At 36.0% G+C, this 23,982-nt stretch overlaps 3 protein-coding genes across 3 annotated transcripts; all 3 read right to left on the reverse strand.

Annotated features, from left to right (window-relative positions):
• Positions 1–5,955: 5,955 nt before the first annotated feature.
• On the reverse strand, positions 5,956–11,714 carry LOC108780818 (uncharacterized). Its single transcript, XM_018548635.1, has 4 exons — positions 9,368–11,714; positions 9,035–9,280; positions 8,394–8,920; positions 5,956–6,123 (listed from the first exon to the last, which is right to left on the reverse strand). Exons 1-4 carry the CDS (start codon positions 11,712–11,714, stop codon positions 5,956–5,958), a joined length of 3,288 nt encoding a protein of 1,095 aa, XP_018404137.1.
• Positions 11,715–18,460: 6,746 nt separating this feature from the next.
• On the reverse strand, positions 18,461–22,183 carry LOC108780819 (uncharacterized). Its single transcript, XM_018548636.1, has 2 exons — positions 19,158–22,183; positions 18,461–19,082 (listed from the first exon to the last, which is right to left on the reverse strand). Exons 1-2 carry the CDS (start codon positions 22,181–22,183, stop codon positions 18,461–18,463), a joined length of 3,648 nt encoding a protein of 1,215 aa, XP_018404138.1.
• Positions 22,184–22,493: 310 nt separating this feature from the next.
• Positions 22,494–23,660, reverse strand: LOC108780820 (uncharacterized). The gene has a single exon (XM_018548637.1). The coding sequence runs from the start codon at positions 23,658–23,660 to the stop codon at positions 22,494–22,496; it is 1,167 nt and encodes a 388-aa protein (XP_018404139.1).
• Between the last annotated feature and the right edge of the window lie 322 nt (positions 23,661–23,982).

Raw genomic sequence — 23,982 nt, forward strand, 5'->3', positions numbered from 1 at the left:
CCATTAATATCGTATTCATTAATCGTTGAAATGTCGCGGGCGCATTTTTTAATCCAAACGGCATGCGATTAAATTCGTAATGACCGTAGGCTGTAGAAAAAGCAGTTTTATGTTTATCATGCTCGGCCATAGGTATTTGATGATATCCTGAGGCGAGATCTAAAGTTGTAAAATATTTCGCGTTCCCCAGCTGATCTAGTATATCAGTTATATTCGGAAGGGGAAACGAATCCCCTATAGTGAGATCGTTTAATTTTCGAAAGTCTATTACGATTCGTAATTTTGGTTTTCCGTTAAGGTCGGCTTTTTTCGGTACGACTAAGAGTGGTGCATTCCATTGGCTACTACTCGGTCGTATTATTTCTTGTTTCAACATTTCTTGAATTTGTTTATTTACTTCACTGCGGTGTCTCTCGGGGAGACGATACGGTCGCACGTTCACGCTCGCGGTGTCGGCTCGCGTCGTTATCTCATGCGCTATCCTTGTCGTATGAGTCAGTGGTTCTCCGTCTAGATGAAACACGTCGCTGAATTCTTCGCATATGTTTAGTAATGATTTTCTTTCCTCTTGATTTAAATGAGCAACTCTTAGTAGACTCTTAATTTTTTCTTCACGCGGTAGTTCGATTTTATCGTTGCTTGTCGCGTGGTTAATGTTTAGCGCTTCATTAAAGTCGTCTGTAAGATCTTCAATTTTTACCTGCGGTACTTGTATTTCTATTTCATTCTCCGTAGTGTTTACGATGCTCACGGGGCACATATATTTACAGGGCTGTACAAGGCAGCTCCCGATGAAAACCCCTGGCGCGGTTTCTTCTGATTTTACTATTCCAATGCGATTTTGGTCGGTCATTGCTTGGATAATTGTTTCGCTGCGAGGAGTCAGCGTCCATTTTTTATAAGGATGGAGTTTTAATTTTATTCCATCAATTTGTAGATAAGTTTTTTGATCGCTTTTAATTTTATGCTTCTGCAAGAAATCCATGCCGAGTATTCCTGCGTAGTCGATAGGGAAGTCGTCCTTCACGACGTGCACGGTGTGTCGTACTTTTTTGTCTCCTATCAATATTGTTGCCTTTATTTTTCCAATAGTTTTGATTCTATGACCTGTCACTCCAGTGAGGGCCATTTGCTTCTCTGTTATGATAGTTGCGTCCTTCAAGTTTCCCACTTTAATTAGCGTTAGTGTAGCGCCGGTGTCAAATAAAAGATTTATACGCCCCTTTTCCATTTCCCTTATAGGTAGCGTTATTAGTCTAAGACCGCTATTCGCATTATATCCGGTTACTTGTGCAATTTTATGATCTATTGCCGGTCGCTTTCTTCGCGCCTTCGCTCCTTCTTCTTCGCTGCTATCAGATGATTCTTCCTCGCTGTCGCTATCTCTCTTGCTCTTCCTTTGATTTCTCACCTTTACGGCAGAGTTTACTCGCTTTGTTTTGCTATCCGTTTCGCGTTTCGCGCGTGGTCGTGTATTTCTATCTGGTCGCCCGTTGAGTATCCAACACTCTTCGCGATTATGTCCCGCCTTTTTGCAATATGTGCAAAATTTCTCGACGGTATTAATTCCTGCTGGCTTTTCAGCACGAGGCAAGGAAAATTTATTCGCGTAGCGGCTTGTCCGACAATTTTGACCGATGTGGCCCATTTTTCCGCATTTACCGCATTGGGGTGCGGGATTTCGCAAATTTCGCGTGGAGTAAGAGGGTGAATCCGTCTTCTTATCCCGTTGATACGCACGGTGTCGGTCGTTTAGACCTTTTATTTTTTCCTCGGAACTCGCTCCGGCTATGGCTTCTTGTAACGTTCGGAAATGTTGAGAGCGCACCAATGTATTTATTTCTTCGCGCAATCCGATTTGATAGTTTAAGAGGGCCTGATCTTTGATATTTTCTAATATGGCTCGTTGTTGATCGGGAGTATGGTGTTTTCCTTCTTCCATAGAATCGTATAGGTCCATGGCTAGATTATCTACTCTGCGACCGAAATCTTGCGCGGTTTCCGACGGCTTTTGTTTCAGTGCATTGAATTCGAGCTGTAGATGCGCGGTACTTCTTCGGCTTAAATATTCCGTTTCCAGCTCGTCCCTCAGTTGTTCGTAACTGATAATTTCCCTATTTTTGAAAGCTTTCATCGCCTTTCCTTTGAACTTTGTGTGTAATACGGCCTCTAATAAAGTAGATGCATCCGCGGGATGAACATGTCGTATGGCGTATTCACTTGCCTGTAGAAATTCTTGCACGCGATCTCGCGAGGTGCCGTCCATCTCGGGGATCATATTACGCGCTTCTTTTAATGTTAGAAAGTGAAGTGATCCTCCGGATTCGCGAGGTGGTTGCATTAACGAATAATCCGTAAGTCGGTCGGAATTTCGCGAAGTTCTGTTGCGATCGGGAGTGGTTGTTTCGCTTCGATTTTGCGTTATATGTACGCGTAATTCTTGTAGCGTATGTAACATCTCTAATAACAGAGGATTCTCGGCAGGCTGGAAGGTTACTCTTCGGTCATGCCTAGTTTCGGTTTCGTCGCGGTTTCGCGTATCTATTGAGTCTTGCGTGTCGTCTTCGTCTTCGGAGTGGTCTGTTTGGAAGGTCACTCTTCTTCCGCGCCTATTCTCCGGTGTTCCGCGATTTTGCGGGTTGCTTATATTTTGGGCGTTATCTTCGCCTGGCGTTAATAAACGTTCAGGGGTGTGATCCCTGGGTGGAGTACGCGTCGTCATGTCACGGCTGTTTTGAGTAGTCTCGTCTGTGTCAATTATATTTTTGTCGCGTGTTATCGCGTCTTGTTTTATCAAGTTAAAATCGTCTAGATCTAACTGAAATTCGCGGTCGGTTATCACGTGAGGGGATAAGTTTACGTCGTTTTCGATCGACGGGTTTAAATTATCGCGTGCGTTATTTGTTACATTCAACGGCGGTTCGCTATTCGCTCGCTCGGCGGTGTCTATCGTTAATCTATGATTACACGGGTCGGTATCCTGTGTGTCTCTCGTTTCAGACATACACAGTCTTATCGCATAACATGTGTACGACTTACATTAGTAGAATCGCTCGCGTCATTGTTGCGCTGATCGGCTCGCTCAGCTATTCGGATGTTGAAGTTCTGCGAAGTCCTTTCCACCGCAGTCCGTGTTGGCTGTCGATGTTGCGCTATTTCCTGGTTGACACCGTCTCGATGCAAGGTCGTTGGTGGTTGGTTCTCGTACGCCTCGGGTCCTGGCAGCCTTCCTTGGTACCTTGGTAGCTCCGGGCGTCGGCCTCTGCGTGGCGTTGTCGACTCACTTTTAAATTTTATTGCTAGACTAATAACTAGTCTTAGCTACGGCATGCACTCGCCGTGTATTTTTACGTATCTTCTCTTGAGTTGAGAGATCGTAATTCGGAGATGTACTTTCTCTCCGGCCCGTTACCACTGCGCGGTTTGCACGGGTCTTTTCTCGTCTCCTCTAGCGGCTAAGATCGTCGGGTTCTCTAAGATTCTCCCTCAGATTCTTCGGTGATATCTCACCAGATAATCCCACCGCTGCCACCAATTTTGTTGTACCTCTCGGTGCAACAAGATAATAATTTGGGATTCGATCCGCTTAAAGGGTTGGAACCCACGAGGATAACGGGGACATTGTAAAAGGGTCGTCGAACAAACACTCACATCACCACACTTTCATTAGAAATAACCCCTTTTTATTTAACAATTTTAATATTTGATTACAAATGTTGCACCCTTTATTAATATGATTATTTATTATAATAGGTTACAATTAACTTGAGTGATCGTAACTTTTATTTAATCAATGAAGTTGATTAATTAAATGAATATACTTTAAGGTATCGCTCGTGACTTAATTATTAGACCGGTCGGCGACGAACGTTATCGCGGATGGTATTTGACTCGGTTCTCGTGACGCGCGTAACGTACCGTTACGGTTAGATTTTAAGACAAGACTCTGCGCTCGGCATTTAGGCGGTCGCTTATATTGAGTTTGATGATGTCGCTTTTGGTCTTCGATCGGACCATATATGGTAATATTCGTCGCGCTAGAGGCGCGATCGCGTGATTAAAGAATGTGCAATCTTGCACTTCCGCTGTTGGTTGCCATGCCGAGTGCATTTAGGTATTTCGCGCGCTACGATCTTAGATCGATGCTTTGTCGCGCGCGGTTTAAAGAATGTGCAGACTTGCATTTCCGGTGCCGATTACTATGCCGGTTGAATGAAATAATTGATAAAATAAGTGATAGCCATTCGGGCTATAACACTATCTTCGGTATTATTAATTCCTGACATTTCTTCCAAACTTTCGTCAGTACTCTCACCGCTGTCTCCACTATCTTCTTCTATTTCGGCAAATGCAGCTGCATATTCAGCAGCGCTTTGTATATCGATGAAAGTATCGCATGTTTCGTCGTATTCTGTGTTCTGAAAAACACATATCGCTTGCATGGCGTTTTTACCTAAAATGGCCCATCTTAGCCGATTTTGGCACTCAACGGGCGAAAGATGACTATGTAATGCCCCCATAGCTCGTAATGCGGCAAAAAAATTCTCCAGGATGTCCTGGCATAGGCGCCATGTCAGGATGTATGTAGGTTTAGTGGTTTCGTTGCCGTACTTCTCCTTTACGTATACCAGTAGGTCTTGTAGTGAGTCATTCGACAATAGTATACCCTTTTGGAAGGGTAATAAGTGTGTCTTTGGTTTCCTGGTTTTTTTTATCGAACACTCGCATAGTCTTGACCATGTTCGTCATTTTATCCAAAATAATATTCTGGTTTTCGACATCTAATCCATACGCACAAGTGCCACTACGTGTATCGAATTTCATTTTGGAGTTTTGAATGTCAAACCAGTCGTTAATTGTAGTGAACATTTCAGACGCAGCTTTCCAATGTTTATTTTTCAGCATGCCTGCCCTACCGGAAAATTGAATGGCTTTCGCGTTCGTTTTTGAGAATACTTGGGCCGCGAGCCCAACTCTTTGTCGCTGGAAACCCCGAGCATCAATGTGATTTTGAGTCAATTTATATGCAATTTTTGCATCTTTCACATTAATTTGAAGAAGTTCTTCAAGGATCGACATGTCAACGATATTGCCATCAATCACAAAACCGGAATCAATGAAGTTATTTCTGATCAATTTAATGAGATGTGGCACATCTGCAAACACAAAAACTTTGTCATCGGACATATTAGAGTGGACGAAGAAGTTGCGTTTCACCTTGGGTTGTTTATTGCGAACGTTTTCAGTCTCAACTTCAATACTTAAGTCATTCCATAAGCTAACATTTGTTCCACCCATGTCGTTAGTTGCTGCAATTACTGTGTATCCACTTTTCTTCAATGCCAGTATTATATCCAAGAGAATGGTTTTCTTCATTGGTTGGTCGAACATATAGTATACTGGCATCTTCCACCCACCAAACAACCCACGAGCCATAACGAACTGACACGTATCGTGAGAACTGTATACTTTCTGCTCCCTCTTCTCGATTTCCATTTTGTTCGATATGTAAATCTCGTCATATGTCAGAACCGTTAATTTGTCAATATCAGTCATGCTGTCTTTTTTCGTTGCCATAAGTTTTAAGACATCCTCCAGTAACTCAGGCTTCACTTGAAACTTCGCCATCCAGTACCGCAAAGTCGACTCAGCTGGCAACGGATATTTTGCGACATCCCGTAAATACCGGTATGCTTTTCCGCTTTTTGATCTCAGCGTGATAGCCGCAGCTATATCGGTGGAAGACCAATGACTTTTTGTCTTGGACGGGTCGAGCAGTCTCTTTATTTGACCTACCGTAAAAATTTTTTGTAATTCTGTCATGGCTTCTTTTAATTTCTCATATTCCGACCGAAGATCTTGAAATTCCTTCTGCAATGTCTTATATTTGTATTTGTCTTTTGTTTTTTGGAGTTCCATCTTTTTCAGCAGGTCGGCGTTTTCTTTTTTAATTTGTTAGAAGGATTCCAATTTACGAAGTAGTTCTGCATTTTCTTCTTTAAGTTTCGTGAACTGATCTCCTGTTATTGCTGAGTTAGGTATTATACCGTCTTCGCGTTCGCTATTTTCCAGTGCAACCCTGCAATCGCATATATTTTCTTCATTACGTCTGTCATTTGTGTACTACAAGTACATTATTCAAGAATATCAACATTAGATGGGCGATTCTCAAGATATATCAGAATTTGACGAGTAAAAAAATTAAAAATGGAAATGAATTTTTAAGAGTGTTGTAATTTCTTTCTCTACTCTTTTGGCATCAGCTGTTTTCAGTATGAGAAGTAATGAATATTCATTTTTATCAAAAATATGTAACTATTTATAAAAATGTATGCTACGGAAGGGTCATTGTCCCTTCCGTGGCATACATTTTTATAAATATTTAATAACTTTGATAAAAATAAATATATATTACTTTTCATAGTGTAAACATCCTTCTTTACGTGATCTGCCAAAAAGCTGAAGCCAAAAGAGTAGGAAAAGAAATTATAACCCTCTTAAAAATTCATTTCCATTTTTAATTTTTTTACTCGTCAAATTCCGACATATGTTGACAATCGACCGTATGCATTGATTACAGTTGTTATTATACACGTGTGTAAAATAAGAACCATTCTATATCGGAAGGAGAAAATGAAAACAAACACTAGTAACTTATGTAAACAGTTTTGAAATGGACAGAAATTGCAGTTATATCATTCAAGCTATGTTCATGAAGCTGAAGCTAGCTCCCGTATTCCAGCCCCTACCTTTCACATGATCTGAAGCACAGGGTGTGTAGTAAAGTGGCCCAACAAAATTCCCTACTTTTTCCCGGAATTATCCCACAATTTGAAATCAATTCTCGGAATTTGTCACACAGATTTTTGTATATATTTTTAATGATCAAATAAAAATGGATATATAATACAATAATAAACTGTTTTTCCACAATTTAATTGCAAAATTTATGTTGTAATTTCCTTTATAAACTTTATGAATAATTTCAAAAATGTGTTCCTTGTCAATAACATTGTCTTTTTCGGTTACTAGAACATTACAAGCGCGCGCTTCGCGCGCGCCATTGAAATTTTCGTAAAACAGAAGATACAACACAACGAAATAATATACAATGAAATTAATACAATGAAATTAAAGAAAAAATAGTAAATTTATTTAATATTATAATATTAATATTTTAAATTTAATAATATTATAAATTTAATATAAGTCATGATCTAATAAGGATGATAACAATTAACAACTGTAGCAAATAACACATATCTAATATAATACATGGCACATTTTATGTTATATGTGTCTTTTATTTTGAGTCTGTAATAAAAATATTGTACTTATTTATAGCATTATATTATCACTCGATTCTAGTTTTGATATTGTTCTTACTTTATCCATTTAAATAGAATCGAAAAATAAATTTGACTGTATTCCAAGTGTATTTCTACCATATGAAGTTAAAAAAATAACAACGAAGAATATTACTACATCGATCCACCATCAGAAGTCTATAGATATTCGCAAATTCTCGCAAGTCCTTTGATACGCGTATACTCTTTATATAGAATCTCAACTAAATAACTCTCTCAGGCGTATAAGGTAGGCTTCCATTACAATACCTTACTGATGAATCCAGTAGTGAAAAAACTGGGACGAAACGTCAACATTACGTGATAATCTTCGCAATATATTAGAATAAAATTAAAGATTTTAACGAATTTATGGCTCGTAGCCCTGTTCTCTTATTAGTTTTAAATAACAACATAAATATATAAAAACAACATAAATATATATATATATATATAAACAATTGTAAATTTTACTCTAGAATGCAACTTGTTTTTCCTAAATTAAAATATTTTGAAACACTTTTTTTTTTTAAACGGATACACGACGGATATGTAACAGATTATGTGCACAGATAATGTTAAATAAATTTGAAAAATTAACTTTGAAAAAAATTTTAATTTAATTAATAAATGTGCTTTGCGTACGTTATTTGTTCAATGATCCCGTACATTTTTAATGATTTCTTTATGTAAAATCATATACAAATATATCAAAATATATTTTTTCTTAAAAATTTAAAAGAAAAGAAATCATACATATACTTCTTTATAGACGTAATTTTTAACTTGTTTTTTATCGCGCTGGCTACCAAGATAAACTTTTAATGCTTCCCAAGAACGTATTCGTGAAAAGGCAACATAAAGTTGCCCATGATTAAAAACATCTTTGCGAAGATCAATTCCTACTCTGTCAAATGTCTGTCCTTGTGATTTGTTAATTGTCATAGCAAAAGCTAATTTTATTGGAAATTGTCTTCTTTTAAAAGTAAAAGGATATACATTTTCACAATACAGCGTTATACGATTCAAAAAAACAATATCTCCTACTTTATCACCTGTTAAGATTTTGCATTTTAATAAATGGTCGCCAAGTGCTATAATCATTAATCTAGTACCATTACAAAGACCTTCATTGATACTAAGATTTCTAATCAACATAATGACACAATTTGGTCTTAAACGCAATTCATAAGGTGGAAGAGATGACGGTGATAAAGTATTTAAATATTCTGGTAGTAAAGCTTCACCAATGTCACCATTATCACCACAGTTTTCAGTACTATCTGTACTTGTATAAATTCGTTCTTCAAACGTTTCTAATAATTCGACAACACGTTTATTAATTTCATCTACATCAGCATTTCGTGCGGAAAGTATTGCACACTTTGCTATTTTATTGAATTCTTTATTTTTTATCAAATCACCATATATATCTTGTACAATATCAGCATTAATGGGTGCGATACAACAATTTGGAAGTTGTATATTATCGTTAGAATCATTTAATACGCCATCTCCCATATCCAATAGAAACTTTGCAAATTCAGTTTCCTCTGGAAGAACTCGCATATTTTCTGTTAAAGAGAAATTTATAAAATGTTTCCAAGTAGAACTAAACTTGATTGAAAGATTTACGATTTCATTTCGAGTACCATGTATTTTAATAGGGAGTAGTTGTCTGAAATCACCACCTAACACGACAATTTTTCCACCAAAAGGTAAATCATTATTCATGATATCACGCAATGTTCGATCCATTATTTCTAGAGCATATCGTGGTGCCATTGGCGCTTCATCCCAAATAAAAATATCGGTTTCTTTCAAATACTTTGCTTCCTTGGATTGGATTTTAATCCTAGATGATGAATCAGCAAATAATGGAACTGGCAATCCAAATGTTTTATGAACTGTTTTTCCTGCTGGCAATAATGTCGCTGCAATGCCCGTAAAAGCCATTGTACATATATGTTTATTTCGAATTTTGGCTAAATAATAGATAGTAGTGTATATAAACGTTTTACCTGAACCACCAGGACCATCGATATAAATACAATTACTATTGTGATTATTAGTATCTAGTCTGTTTAATACAAGATCTACTATTTCTTTCTGCTTATCATTTAATTGTTCATATTGTCTGGTACCAATTTCTATAGTTTCTTCAAGTGTTCTATAATCATCCTCTTCTTCGTTTTCTATCAATTGTTCCATTTGTGGAAAATCGGCAAAACTTTTACCTTCAGCACTAAGCATAATATTAATTTGCGTATATGCTTTCCTTTGTCCTTGTAACAATCCAAAGTGTCGAACATAATCTTCTGACATTGTTACTTTAAAATTTTCCCAGAGTTCTTCAGGATGTAAAGGTTGACAGTGTAATAATATACGTACAAATAATCTACGAAGTTGTCGAGGCATCATCCATCCAACAGCTTCATTCATAGCTCGTTTCCATTCATCATCATCTTCAATTAAACCTAAAGCTAGACATGCTGCTGAAAATGATTGACATATTTCTCCATTTATAGTTCTTAAATCATTAAAACTTGTAGCTCCTCTTATAGTCAGTAATAATAGTCGTAAATGAAACAATTCTGTTTGTGTTGGACTAACGGAATACATTCGTCCTATACAATTATAATGACTTTTGCGTTTGACCCAACATGATACATTTCTTCCATTAATTTTCTCTTTCTTAAACGTATAATAGCGTGGAATTTCTACATATAAATATTGTCTTGCTTCTTCATCGCGTGAATTTAAGGAGAAATAATCAATTAACATTGTAACTTGATTTAAAGCGTTAATCATTGCTTCTTCAATAACTTCATTTTCAATTATAACATTTTGTTCGTTCGGAAGATGGACTGGCAAACGTACTATAGTATGACTTTTATCTTGTAATTTTTTTTCGAGAATACGCCAACAGGCTTCTACAGGTCCAACATATCGAGTTTCTATAAAATTTCGTATTTCATCATGATCAATAATTATATTATCTGTTATTGGCTCAATTGTTATAGCAGCGGCATCGTGTCCCTTATAAATATACTTATACAGATATTTAACTGATTTGATACTTGAAACTATCTCAACATTTATGTGACAATTAAAAATAATCGATAAAATAGGACAATACGGAACTACATAACGATTGTCAACTATATATCCACCAGGACGTTCAAAACTCTTGCCATTATTTCGCCGACGATAGTAAGGATAAGCATCTTCATCCATTTTAGTCTCTTCAAGATATGATTTAGGATAATGTTTCGAACATTTTCCATCTATCAAACACCAATTTCCACAAGGTCCATGAATCATGTTTCTCATAACTATGTCATGTAAAATATGATTTTTACATGGATCAGGAATTTCAGCAGAAATATATTTGTCAACAATCTGTGGAGTTGTTATTTTAAAATTGTATTTTAAAGTAACTAATATGTGAACATGTGGTAAACCGCGTTTTTGAAATTCAATAACATATACAAATGCAGCTACTTCTCCAAAAAACTTTTGCTTTACAATTAAATCAATTAAATAATCCTTTTTAATATTAAAAACACGTGCACAAATATCAGGTCTATCAGAAGCTTGTTGTCCTTGTAAAAGATTTTCTTCGATTTCGCGCCATTTTGGATTGCAAGTCATTGTAATGAAAAGATCTGGTTTACCAAATTTATTAACAATTGCCATTGAATCTTGATAATTTTGTAACATATTACGAGGTGATCCAATAAATGAGGATGGAAGTATAACCATCTTTCCAATACGTCCATTTAAATTATTTGCCATATTAGTTATATAATCTCTTAAACCTTGATATGTTTCAGTACGCAATTCTTTTTGATGATCTTTACAATAATTTATTCTATCTTTTTCAATTTTTACATAATTGTCTACAAGCCATTGTTGAAATAAACGACGACCTAATAAAAACACGTTAAATTCATCGCGAATAGCCATGCGATATTTAATATACTGGCCTCTAGTTATTCGTTTATTACTATTTAATTTTGTTAAATTGCAATGCCATCCTTGAGTGCCATATGGATAAAATAAGGGATATATCCATGGTTCAACATTTGGATCCATAGTACTAACATTTTGTAAAATTTTGGTACTTTTATTACGTATTGTTACATATGATTCTGGAATTTCTCCATCAGCAGTAGTACAAAAAACAGCTGCTACTTCATTAGTTCTTTGAGCATTATATCGACGTTGATCCATACCTGGTCTTAATGTAAATAATAATTGTAATTCTGGCAATAATTCTCCAGATTCTATTTCTAATCGTTGTTGATTTTCTAATTCTTCTCCCATCATTTGATAAGATTGAGCAAATATATTCAATTCTCGCATTATACGTTCAAGATTTTGTATAATTTCTAAATCTAACTTTGAATTTTCAATAAGACGATAATTTATTGCTTCATTAGAATCTATAATAAAAAGCTGCCCATAAGTCGGATTTTCATTTTGTGCAGCATATAATGCTGTATTTATTTGATAATAAATTTGTCCTTGTATTTTAAAGCAATAGGGACTTGGCCGCCTATTTTGAAAATTAACTAAATTAGCATTAAATGATGCAAATGAAAAAGAGCTATTATAACTACGAATATTCTGAAAAAAATTATTGGATTTTGCATGACTACAATCGAATAAACTACGAAGAAATTGTGGAAATTGAGGTAATGATTCCAAATAAACCGCACCATGATTACAACAATCGTGAAATGAATTTCCTTTATTAGATACTTTTTCAGCTGCAAAATGTCTTGCGTTACAATGAACACAAGACACATTCATGGGACCAATGTAATATTCAACTATTTCATTAATTAAGGTACTACTAATATTTGTACTATTAATATTTAAATGTGGTTGTTGCTTTTTCCGTGATCGATATCGAAATTGATATTCTGCACGTTGTTGATCTAATGCTACAGTATTTACAGAATTTTCTCCAACTACATTATTTGATTCTATACGGTTATTATTATGTATGGTACCAGTAATGCAAACACTATAATTTGTTTGATTAATTGTATTTGGTAAAATGACATTAGTAATTGTTGTTTTTGCAATTTGACGACGACGACGTTGATTTTCTGCATTTCTATCAAGACGTTGCTGTCGAAATTGTTCTTCTTCTTCTAAAGTGCGATTTATTTTACGTCTCGGCATTTTATAAATTAAATATAAAAATATCTTTTTTTTAACGAAAAATATATAATCAATAATAACCAATAACTAATAATTAATTAATTATGAAAAATTAATCAATATTTATTAATGAATAAACAAATAATAACCGCAATGACTAATGAATATCTTATTTATTTGTCTTATTTACAAAAAGACTATTTTTAATTTATAATTTATATTTGAAAATTTGTTTTTCTAAGTTTTTATATTTAATACGTTTTTCTAATTAAAACTAAATAAATATATTAATTTCTCAATATCAAATATAAATTAATAATCAATAATTAATAACCACAATAGTCAATATTTAATAATAGTCAATATTTAATAATAAATCAATAATTAGTAATTAATGATCAGTAATTTTTTATTATCAATAAACAATAATCAATAACAAAAATTCAAACAATATTAAAAAATTAGTAGTTAATAATTAATAATCAGAAATTAACAAACAATAATTAATATCGAATAACTAATAATAAATAATCAATATACAATTAATAACCATTAATCAATAAACAATAACCAATATTTAATGACCAATAAACAATAATATAAAATCATACAGTATTCAATGATTAATAATTAAACATTAACCTAAAATCAGTAATTAATGATTGATATATAACCAATAATCAATAACGACAATCAATAATCAATATCTGAAAACCAATTAATCAATAATCAGTCAATATTTATCAAATATTAGTCAATATTACAATCAACCAATAACAAATAATCAATAATTAATAATCATATTAGTATTATATTCAATATTATCAATATTATCGATATCATAAGCAATATCATTATTATAATCAACAATGTAATCTATAATCATTAATTATTAATCAATGTTATCACTATCATTATCATCATTATTATTATCGTTATCATTATTGTCATCGTTATCATCAATATCGGCAACAACAGTATTCTTATTATGTCAAAGATATGAATGTTTTTTTTTTTATTTTATTTTAATGATTTTATTTTTTTTTATTACAAATTATTATAATATTAAAATATATATATTATAAATCAAGAATAATTTAAATGTAATAGCTAATATATTATTTTAAAGTTAATATAATATTTTGTAACAAAAAATTATATAACTTATAACAACATATAATAATTATAGTCTAAAATAATTTTTATAATAATAACATTAACGCAAACTATAATTAGAAAAAGTAATTTAAAATAATTTTAATTAATTTTTTCTTGAAACAAGCTTCATTTAACGTCTTCTTGATTTTTTTTCTGAAACAAACAATAATAATAAAAATATTATATATATTATATAAAAAATATATTACCTTTATCTATACAACTATCTATACTTTATCTATACTTTATCTTTATTCTTTTTTCTTTATCTATACTTTATTTTTATAACTTAATACAATAGATTCGGTTGAATAAATCCAAGAAAATTGAAAAATGTCAATCGAGTTAGTACATTGGTTCTTCGTGTGATTTGAATAAAGCTTTATTGTATCTTGATAATAACAACGTTTTGATCCAGATTCTGATCCTTTTCAAGTTTCAAAGTTCATGTATCAAGCATAAGATTTCGATTGGAATAACATTAAAATACTTGATGAGGAAATAATTTTAAATAAAAGACTCATGTCAGAAATGATTTACATACACAAAAAAAACAATAGTTTAAATTTGCAAACGGATACAGAATTGTTAGATAAAGCATATGAATGCTTATTTATAGAATAATATCTTTTTCTCTCTCTGCAATGATCTTTTACTTTGTTTTCGCATATGACAATGTCAACTGATGTATTAATCTTTGTTATTACAAGTAGTTTAACTCTTGACATGACAACTTGTATTTTATTTGCTATGATTGTTACATGTAAATAATTTATTTTATATGTAATATATTAATGTTTAGAATTATTATTTATTTATTTTTAATGTACAGTGTTCTAGGGAGCACAATGCTAACATGTTTAATTTAGTACATGAACTTTGAGACTTGAAAAGGATCCGAATCTGGATCGAAACGTTGTTATTATCAAGATACAATAAAGCTTTTTTCAAATCACACGAACAACCAGTGTATTAACTCGATCGGCATTTTTTAATTTTTTTTTGGATTTACTATATAAACTGTTCTATATTACTATATTACTGTTCATAAGTTCAGAAATACTTATGATATTCTCACATTTCATGAAAAGTTAAATTTTATAAAGTTAAATTTTTTTTACTTTAAATTTTACTTCAAGTTTATCTATGTAGATATAAGATATTTTGATTCTAAATTTAATTTTAAAATAATAAGCTCTTGTAAGCTTTTATAATAAGCTCTTTTATAATAATGAGCTCTTTTTTATCAAACTCAATTTTATGAAATATATAAAACAAAGTAAACAAACGAAATTAAAAAACAAATTTGAAATATTTTTTACGACTTATTTTATGGAAATACTTAATTTTTTATAAGATACAAAAAGCTTTCAAACTTATAAACGGTAATCTATACATACACACACACTCGTGCGCGCGCACACACAGCAGACGGTCGCACATAGATATATATACATATCCTGTGTGTGAAATTGATGTATCACTTCGTTGAAAATTATTCAATTTTGAGAATTTTGGCTTTATTTTACAATAGTTCTACAGTTCTTAATAGTTCAAACAAATAGTTTCTGTCATTAAAAAGCAAAACAACAGCTTACAATTAGTACAAACTGAAACGCCAAGTTTACACAGCATCACACTTTGTTCTACGAAAGTTTTCGTCAAGATCTTACAGAATCTTAAAAAATATACAGTTCTACATAAGTTCTAAAAAAAGTTCTGACAGTAAATATTTTTTTTTAATTTTTAAACAATTTTTATTTTATTGTTTTTATAGGAAACACAGATGAGTCTGAATTTTTTCTAGAAAAAATCATGTAGAAAATATATTTTCCTCACGCGTGCACGTAATGTGCCCTATACTGCAACGCTTTTGCGTGCGGTAAATAGCCAATATCTGAAGCCTTTGAGTTATTTCTCTAATCCCACGTAAAAGCGTTGCGTTATGAAAAATAACGCAATGCAGTGGTAGTGCTCGTACAAATAATAATACGGAGAAACGCGCCGACTGGAGTGTCCTTTCGGGGCATCTGAGGGGGGGGGGTAAGCATAGTTTTCTTCAATAATAAAAGTAACTATTGACAAAACGACAACACAGTATGTAAGTGTCCTTCAACTTATAATAACGTTCAGATGAAATCAGTAAGTATATATCAGAAAGCAAAAACAAAGCAAATATTTTACGAAAAATATTTTCTATATAATCAAAAATTAATTTTCAGTGGCTAATGTAGAAAAAGTGCATCATGAACGTACTGTTGTAGAAATGAATGTCATTCGGGAGACTTCAAAATCTGTGTCAAAAAATGTTAGTGAAGAATTTCTACTTCCGGACGTTTTAAAAAGAGCAAAGAACCTGCGAAGTCTGAAAGAAAATACGAAGCAACTTATGCAAAATTTATGCAGTGGAGATCAAAACAAAATAAATACTTTATCCGAGGCAGCATTTTTAGCTTATTTTTCAGAATGATCCGAAACATAAGTTCCATCGAGTGTATGGACGATATACTCCATGTTACGAAGTACAGTTCAAGCAAAGCATAATATTAAAAATTCAAAAAGTTACGAAGTAAAAAAAGCTAAAATTTTGTCTCCCGAACAATGTTAGCAATTTATTGAAGAAGCTCCCGATGACGAATATTTGACAATAAAAGTAAGTGAAATAATTTTTTTACGAATACTCTGTAGCGAAAACACGCAAGTCATACATTTTGAATTTTCAGGTAACTTTAAAAAAAGGAAAAAAAGGAAAGTGCAGTAAACAAGTGATTGAAATTAACACCATTACAAATTTTCTAAAAATTATCGCTGCTTATTTAAAATTGAATGAACCAAAAAAGTACATAAGCCACACATTTCGAAGAACTTCAGCTACTTTGTTAGCAGATTCAAGCGCGAGTATTCTTGACATTCAACGACAAGGAGGTTGGAAGAGCTCGACAGTCGTAGTAAGTTATGTCGAAGATTCTGTAGGTAATAAAGTAAAAATTGGAAAAATGATCGTTAATGAAATTTACAATGCTCCAATCACTTCAACTGCACATGAAAAAATACATAATACAAAACGAACATTTACTGCAATCGAAAATGAAGTCACAGATTTATCCACTCCATCTAAAATTATTTAAATTATATTATTATGTTCGTTTTGCAAGTCATGTGCTATAATTGTATTATACTCGCTTCGCTCGTGTGCTCCCGCGCCCGCGTCGCACAATAAACAACTTACCACACATATTACATAATGTACTATTTTTTAAATTATACAAAATCTATAACGAAAACTTTTTTCTTCGAACAAAGTGAGTCGCTTTATGAACTTGACGTTTCATTATGTATTAAGCTGCTTTTTGCTTTAAGTGGCCAGAGCTATTTATTTTAACTACCAAGAATTATACAGAACTATTAGAGAACTATCGAGATCTAATGATTTTACACGAAGTGATACGCCAGTTTCACAAATACTATCCTACGTTATATCGCGTTATTCATACATATAAAAATATATAAAATTATATTAAAACATACCTGTATTCTTTAAGTGCACAGTTTAACAGATTTTTCCGAAAGATTAATATCTGGAGATGTGGTAGTGTCTCCGGCTGTGTTCAAAAACTGAAAGACACTACAAGTCTCTTATCTTGAGCCACCAAAGTACATTTTTGGGGCGTTTATAGAATTATACACTATTGTGCTCTGAAAATATAATATCTTTTAAATATTAGATATGTTAAAGTTGTATGTAGTGAGAGCAAAAAAGAAAGGGAGTGAGTGTTTGTGTGTGAGAGAGAGAGAGAGAGAGAGAGAGAGAGAGAGAGAGAGAAAGAGAGAGAGAGAGAGAGAGAGAGAGAGAGAGAGAGAGAGAGAGAGAAGGGTTATATTTGTTATATATTTGTGTATTATGTGCGTACGTGCATATAGGTTTGTATGTGTATACGCGCGTGTGTGCGCGTTTTTATATTAAAACTTACCTTTAAATATTACAGAATTAAAAATTCTGGAGAAACTGTCAAACTGTCAAAATTACAGATTTTTTGTCAGATTTGACAGAACAACTACGTAGAAGTCGAGGGGTGTGTCACTCTCGAGTCAACAGTTTTAATATTAGAAATCATAATATAATCAAGCGAATATTATGATGACATACAAGGAATCATATGAATAACGTTTGAAATCGAGCAATTGAAATTTGCAGTTTAACGAGCGAGTTAATGCAGCGTTATCTGTTTTGAGAGCGAGTCGAGGTGCGAACGGTGCAAATTCGTGCGAGTTGTGCTAGTCGCAGTACGAATATAGAACTTATAATACTGGAACAGGAATGCTAGTGTAGAACTGTGAGCAACATAAAAAGGACAGAAATATCTTTCTATCTCAACCGTTTGTTAATGTTTCATGTGACTCGCTTTTACTCGCTGTGACAATCCGGCAACGGATCGATGATCGCGGACAGCGTCATGCGCAGAGAGTCAATCGATAGATAGGTAGCGCCGCGGATACATCTCATAGCGGCACGCCAATAAGAAATCACGCGGTAACACAAATAATTCAATTCGATTCGACTATCGAACAACGCCGCCCCCCTTGAAAGGGTAGCTTTCAAAGACAACCTGAAACATCGCGTTGCGAAAGAATAGTCAACTTAAAGACAAATAAACAATATCACTTAATGCTAGATTCACAACACTTACTGAACTTAATCTAACTTATTGAATAACATTGTAAACATGAATTATATAAACTTACTTAGCTAGACAAATGAAACATAATGCAAAAAAGGAAATTTACGAGCTATTGCTCGCGTCACAGCTGAGATGTGAGTTCTGCAACTCCAATGGTAGTATGGCAAGTTTAGACAGTGGTCTCACTAAAGAGCCATTGACAGTTTTCACTGTAGCAGTTCGCGCGACATTATCCGCGCCCGGATGAATTTGTTGGATGCGCCCTAACATCCATTGTAAAGGGGCTAAATTTTGCTGTTTTATCAAAACAAGTTGATTAGGTTGTAGCTGAAGGCCTTTATTCGCTCTCCATTTCGTGCGTTCCTGCAGGGAATGAAGGTACTCTGTGCTCCATCTGCGCCAGAAATGTTGTCTAATTTGCTCAACCCGATGCCAACGAATCAGACGATTCTCATTTACATCGCTCACATCTCTGCACGGAAAACTGTTCAGTGGTTCGCCAATTAAAAAATGACCGGGAGTAAGATATTCTAGATCATTAGGATCGGTACTTAATGGTGTAATTGGCCGTGAATTGAGTACTGCTTCGATTTCGCAGAGTGCCGTTTGCAGCTTTTCGAACGTCAAATGCGCCTGTCCCGCAATGCGAGTCAAGTGGTGTTTTGCCGACTTGACGGCGGCTTCCCATAAACCGCTAACGTGTGGCGCGTTTCGAGGAATGAAGCTCCACAAAATAGATTGTTCATGTAAAAATTGTCGTATATCCGAATTCGCTCGCTGACTATGATAGAAATCTTACAATTCTTTGATTTGATTACGAGCGCCTACGAAAGAGGTTCCATTATCTGAGTACATTTTAGAGGGTTTTCCTCTACGCGATATGAATCTTTTAAACGCCGCGATGAAAGCATCGGTTGTTAAGTCGCTGACAAGCTCTATGTGCACGGCTCTTGTTGCAAAACAAACAAAGATGGACACGTAGGCCTTTGAATGTTTCCCGTTTCTTCTTTTGCCTTCTTTGATCGAAACCGGACCGGCGTAGTCAACTCCGCAGTGCGTAAACGGTCTAGACATTGTAACGCGGCCCGCGGGCAAGGAGCCCATAATAGCTTCGGAAAAACGTGGTTTAACCTTGAAGCACGTAATACAGTTTTGGATCACCCTGCGTGTTGCGGAACGCAAAGATAATGACCAAAACTGTTGCCTAACATTTGCCATAGTGGCTTGCAATCCTGCATGTAAATTTCTTTTATGTTCTTGCTCTATAATGAGTTGAGTGAGAATGTGATTACGCGGAATCAATATAGGATGACGCGCGTTGCTTTCTAAATTCGAATTGCCTAATCTACCGCCAACCCGCAGGAGTCCTGATTCGTCAATGAATGGAGTTAGCGATCGTATGTTACTGGTGACGGCGATTGAGTCCTTTCTCTGCAACACTTCGTAATCCTTTGAGAATGACTGTTTCTGTACAGCCTTACATACGATATTTAAAGCATGTGATGCTTCTGTGGGAGATATAAGAATCGATGGATTGCTTGGACGATTTTTCTTCGAAAAACGCAAACAATACGCCACGATTCGTATGATCTTACTAAGACGCGAAAATCTAGCTAACAACTGGTTGATGACGCAACCTTCTGTTAAAGTCGCAATCGAAGACACCATCCTTGATTCTGGCAAATCCTCGTGCGATTGAATAATATCTCCCCTGGGCCATAGGTCATCATCATCTTGTAAGAAAGGCGGTCCGTGCCACCACAAATCATTATCGATTAGTTCCTTGGGATTTAAGCCGCGCAACAGAACATCGGCGGGATTGTTTGAAGACCTGACATGTTGCCAATCTTTGAATTCCGTGAGTCGCTGTATTTCGCCAACTCTATTTGCTACGAAAGGCGTCCACTTCCGCGATGGTGCGCCTATCCAATTAAGTGTAATCATGGAATCTGACCAAAAAAACTTCTTTGCATGCTCCAATTGCACTGGTTCACAAACCTTTGAAATAAGTCTAGCTAACAGCAGCGCTGCGCACAGTTCAAGCCGCGGCAGAGATACCGCCTTAAGCGGCGCAACTCGTGACCTGGAACACAGCAGCTCAATTCGATAGTTATGAGGCCCTACCTTTGTACGAAGATACACGCAAGCGCCATATGCGCGTTGACTCGCATCACTAAAGCCATGTATTTGTACCAACTGCGAATTGGAGTCAAACTTGACCACGCGAGGAATCTGTAACTGATTGAGAACTTCTAATTGTGACCTGAGCGTAATCCAACGCATGTGAATGTCTGGAGGGACAGCTTCGTCCCATTCAATGCCTATCTGCCACAATTCTTGGATAATGAGTTTGGCTAGCACTACGACTGGGCCCAACAACCCTAATGGATCAAATACTCTCGTAACTTCGGATACAATAATACGCTTGGTGAACTTAGAAGCCGGCACGGGCTCACAATGAAAGTGGAAGGTGTCTTTAACCCGATTCCACCGAATGCCAAGAATGCGAGCTTCGATATCATCGTTAATGTTGATTATTTTATTGTTTTGATTGTCTAGGCCTTTCATCAAACCGGGACAATTGGATGCCCATTTGTCTAATTCGAAACCTCCTTCTCGTAATAGCTCAATCATCTCGTCGCGGATGACTTCTGCCTCCTTGATAGTATCTGCTCCCGCAAGCATGTCATCCATGTAAAAGTCACAGATGAGGTGTTTCGATCCTGTTAGATATTTTGAAGAAAATAAATTAGCAAGGTAGATGAGACACCTTGTTGCTAAATATGGCGCTGAGGATGTGCCATACGTAAGGGTAAGCAGCTCGTATGTGCTAACTTGATCTGTAGGATTCTCTCGCCACAGAATTCTTTGCAAACAAGTTTGGGAGGGATGCACTAATATTTGTCTATACATTTTTATAATATCGGCTACGATGGCATATCGAAACATTCGAAACCGCATTAAGATAGATACAAGATCTTGTTGCACGACTGGACCTACCATTAACACGTCGTTGAGAGACAACCCACTGCTGTCCTTGCACGAAGCATCGAATACTACTCGTATTTTTGAAATTTGACCCGTGGTTTTGAATATGCCGTGATGCGGCAAGAAAACGGATAGCGATTCTTCGCTGCTTTGTATGCTTTTTACTGGACGCATGTGCCCCAGCTTCACATATTCATTTATGAATTCGGAATATAAAGCCTTAAATTCCGGTTGACGATCAAAACGCTTCTCTAATCCCCTCAATCGATTCAAAGCGATCTCGCGAGATTCTCCGAGTTTAGTAAGTGAATGATCCCTGACCGGCAATTTAACTACGAACCTACCTTGTTCATTTTGACCAACATTGTTTTGAAAATGTTGCTCGCAAATGCTTTCTTCAATTGTGAATTCACTCTTTTTATCTGTTGAGTCAGTTAGCTGCCAGAACTTGCCTAGTTCCGCATGTAGTTGCTTATTAGAAATAGATGCATGTAACGGTAGCACCTTTGACGAAGACTGGGATATCTTATCTAAACGTCCCGCCATGATCCATCCAAAACGGGTTTTTTGTAATGTGGGGTGCTTTGATGAAGCCTTTATTTGTCCCACGCATAATAGGTCCCAGAATATTTCTGCCCCAATGAGAAGGTCAATCTCGGACGACACGTTGAAGCGAGGATCTGCCAATTTAACATTATGAGGAAAATCGAACTCATTTCGTTTGAGCGAAAATGCCGGAAGCTTCTCCGTTACGTTATCAACCACTAGGCAATTGATAGTGACATTATATGAATTTAGCCGAGAATGCACCTTAATTCTTGCCGCTTGCTTTAACATTGAAACTGTACCGCCGACGCCGGAAATAGATACGTTTTATCACCGCGGATTTATTTTGAGCCTTGATAGAAACCTTGATGAAACGAAATTTGCTTGCGATCCACAATCGAGTAGTGCCCGACACGGGATGAGAGTGCCCTCGCTATCAGGCACGTAAACTAACGCTGTTGACAAGAGTACGTCACTGTTCGCGACCCCATTGGAAGTATGCGTGGTTACCAATGAAGACCCTTCAGTGGACTTTGACTCTTCCGAACTATTTGCCTGCTTATCTCCGCGTTCAGATGACGAACCCTGATGAAGCAACGTGTTATGCTTCCCAGAGCATGCTTTGCAATTTCCAGATGTGCAATTGGTCGCCACATGAGAAACGGACCGTAAACAATTGAAATATTTTTCGAGTACGCACCTCGGCTTGCCTACGCGAAACCGACAGCGCCAGAAATTCTTTGCAATGGTAAATTGAATGTTCGCCTTTACAATAAAGGCAATTGGACTTGACAGTTGCCGCCAATGCCGATTGTTTTTTACTATTGGCCTGTTGCCGTGCGTCGGTGCCCTTCGCGCCGCCGCCACCATGCCCGTCAGTTGCTTCGAGAGTTAAACACTGATGTGTAATAAATTTGAAAAACTGATCTAACGTGGGCCGCTCGGTGCCCGTTAGAGACGCCTGCCATTCTCGTAGAGTAAGCTTGTCAAACTTCGATTTCAAAATGTAAACAAGAAGATCGTCCCAATGAGCGGTCGGACATTTCAGCGCCTGAAGCGCATGCAAGTGTCTAGACGCGGTGTCCGCGATCTTCCGTAATTCTTTAGCACTTTCCTTTGTCATGCGAGGCATTTCAACAAGAGCTTGCACATGATTTTCGACGATCACTCGCTTGTTATCGTATCGTTCGCTTAACAGAGTCCACGCGACTGTATAGTTTCCGTCCGTCATCTCTAAAGCGTTGATAATATTGCTCGCTTCTCCGGTAAGCGACGCTCGTAAATATTGAAATTTCTGTATGTTGCTAAGTGTCGCGTTATTGTGTATCACCGAACTAAAGTTATCGTAAAACGGGAACCACTCTTCGTAGCTGCCCGAAAATGTTGGAAGATTGAGCTTCGGCAAACGAACGCGCGAGACATCGCTGAATGATTCGCGACTGTGCGACGTCGCCGTCGATTGCGCCGCCTCGCGGGAAGCTAATGACGATGAATCTAGTAATTCCTTAATCCTGGCTGATAATTCATAGAACGCGTCTTCGAAATCGGCACGATCATCACTCTCGTTATCGTCAAGTAATTCTAAATGTGACTGAATCTTATTATACTCGACCCACTTATCGTCTAACTTAAGTTTTCGCTCGTGCAGCTGTGCTGCTACTGCGGGCGTAACGACGCGCACCGATTCAACGTACGTTCGTATTCGTGTGCACGAACCTTTAAGAATCGCGCGCTTTTTCTTAAGCCCTGCTACATCTTCGGTGGCCATATTTGAAAATGTGAGAAAAGGAAAACAAATCGCGTATGAAATTTACTGGCGATTACCACTGTACAGTTTTCCTACCTTGTCTAGTATGATGCGCGCGCACGCTAAGATGGCTGGCTGCCCTTGATCCTCAGAATGAAAATGAATGCGACGTCGATTGGCGGCGTCTGCTCGTTTCGATGTTTCACAGCGTCGTTGATATGATTCGACTGTCCCAACGATCTGCGATGGTGTCGTCGAAGTCGTCCGGCCGTCTCACCGGTCTGCGATGTCGTCGGTTCGTCGATGTCGTCCGGCTGTCTGCCGGTTTTCAATGGCGTTGTTG

Source organism: Cyphomyrmex costatus, unplaced genomic scaffold (assembly GCF_001594065.2).
Source record: "Cyphomyrmex costatus isolate MS0001 unplaced genomic scaffold, Ccosl1.0 scaffold743, whole genome shotgun sequence".
Lineage (NCBI taxonomy): Eukaryota > Metazoa > Arthropoda > Insecta > Hymenoptera > Formicidae > Cyphomyrmex > Cyphomyrmex costatus.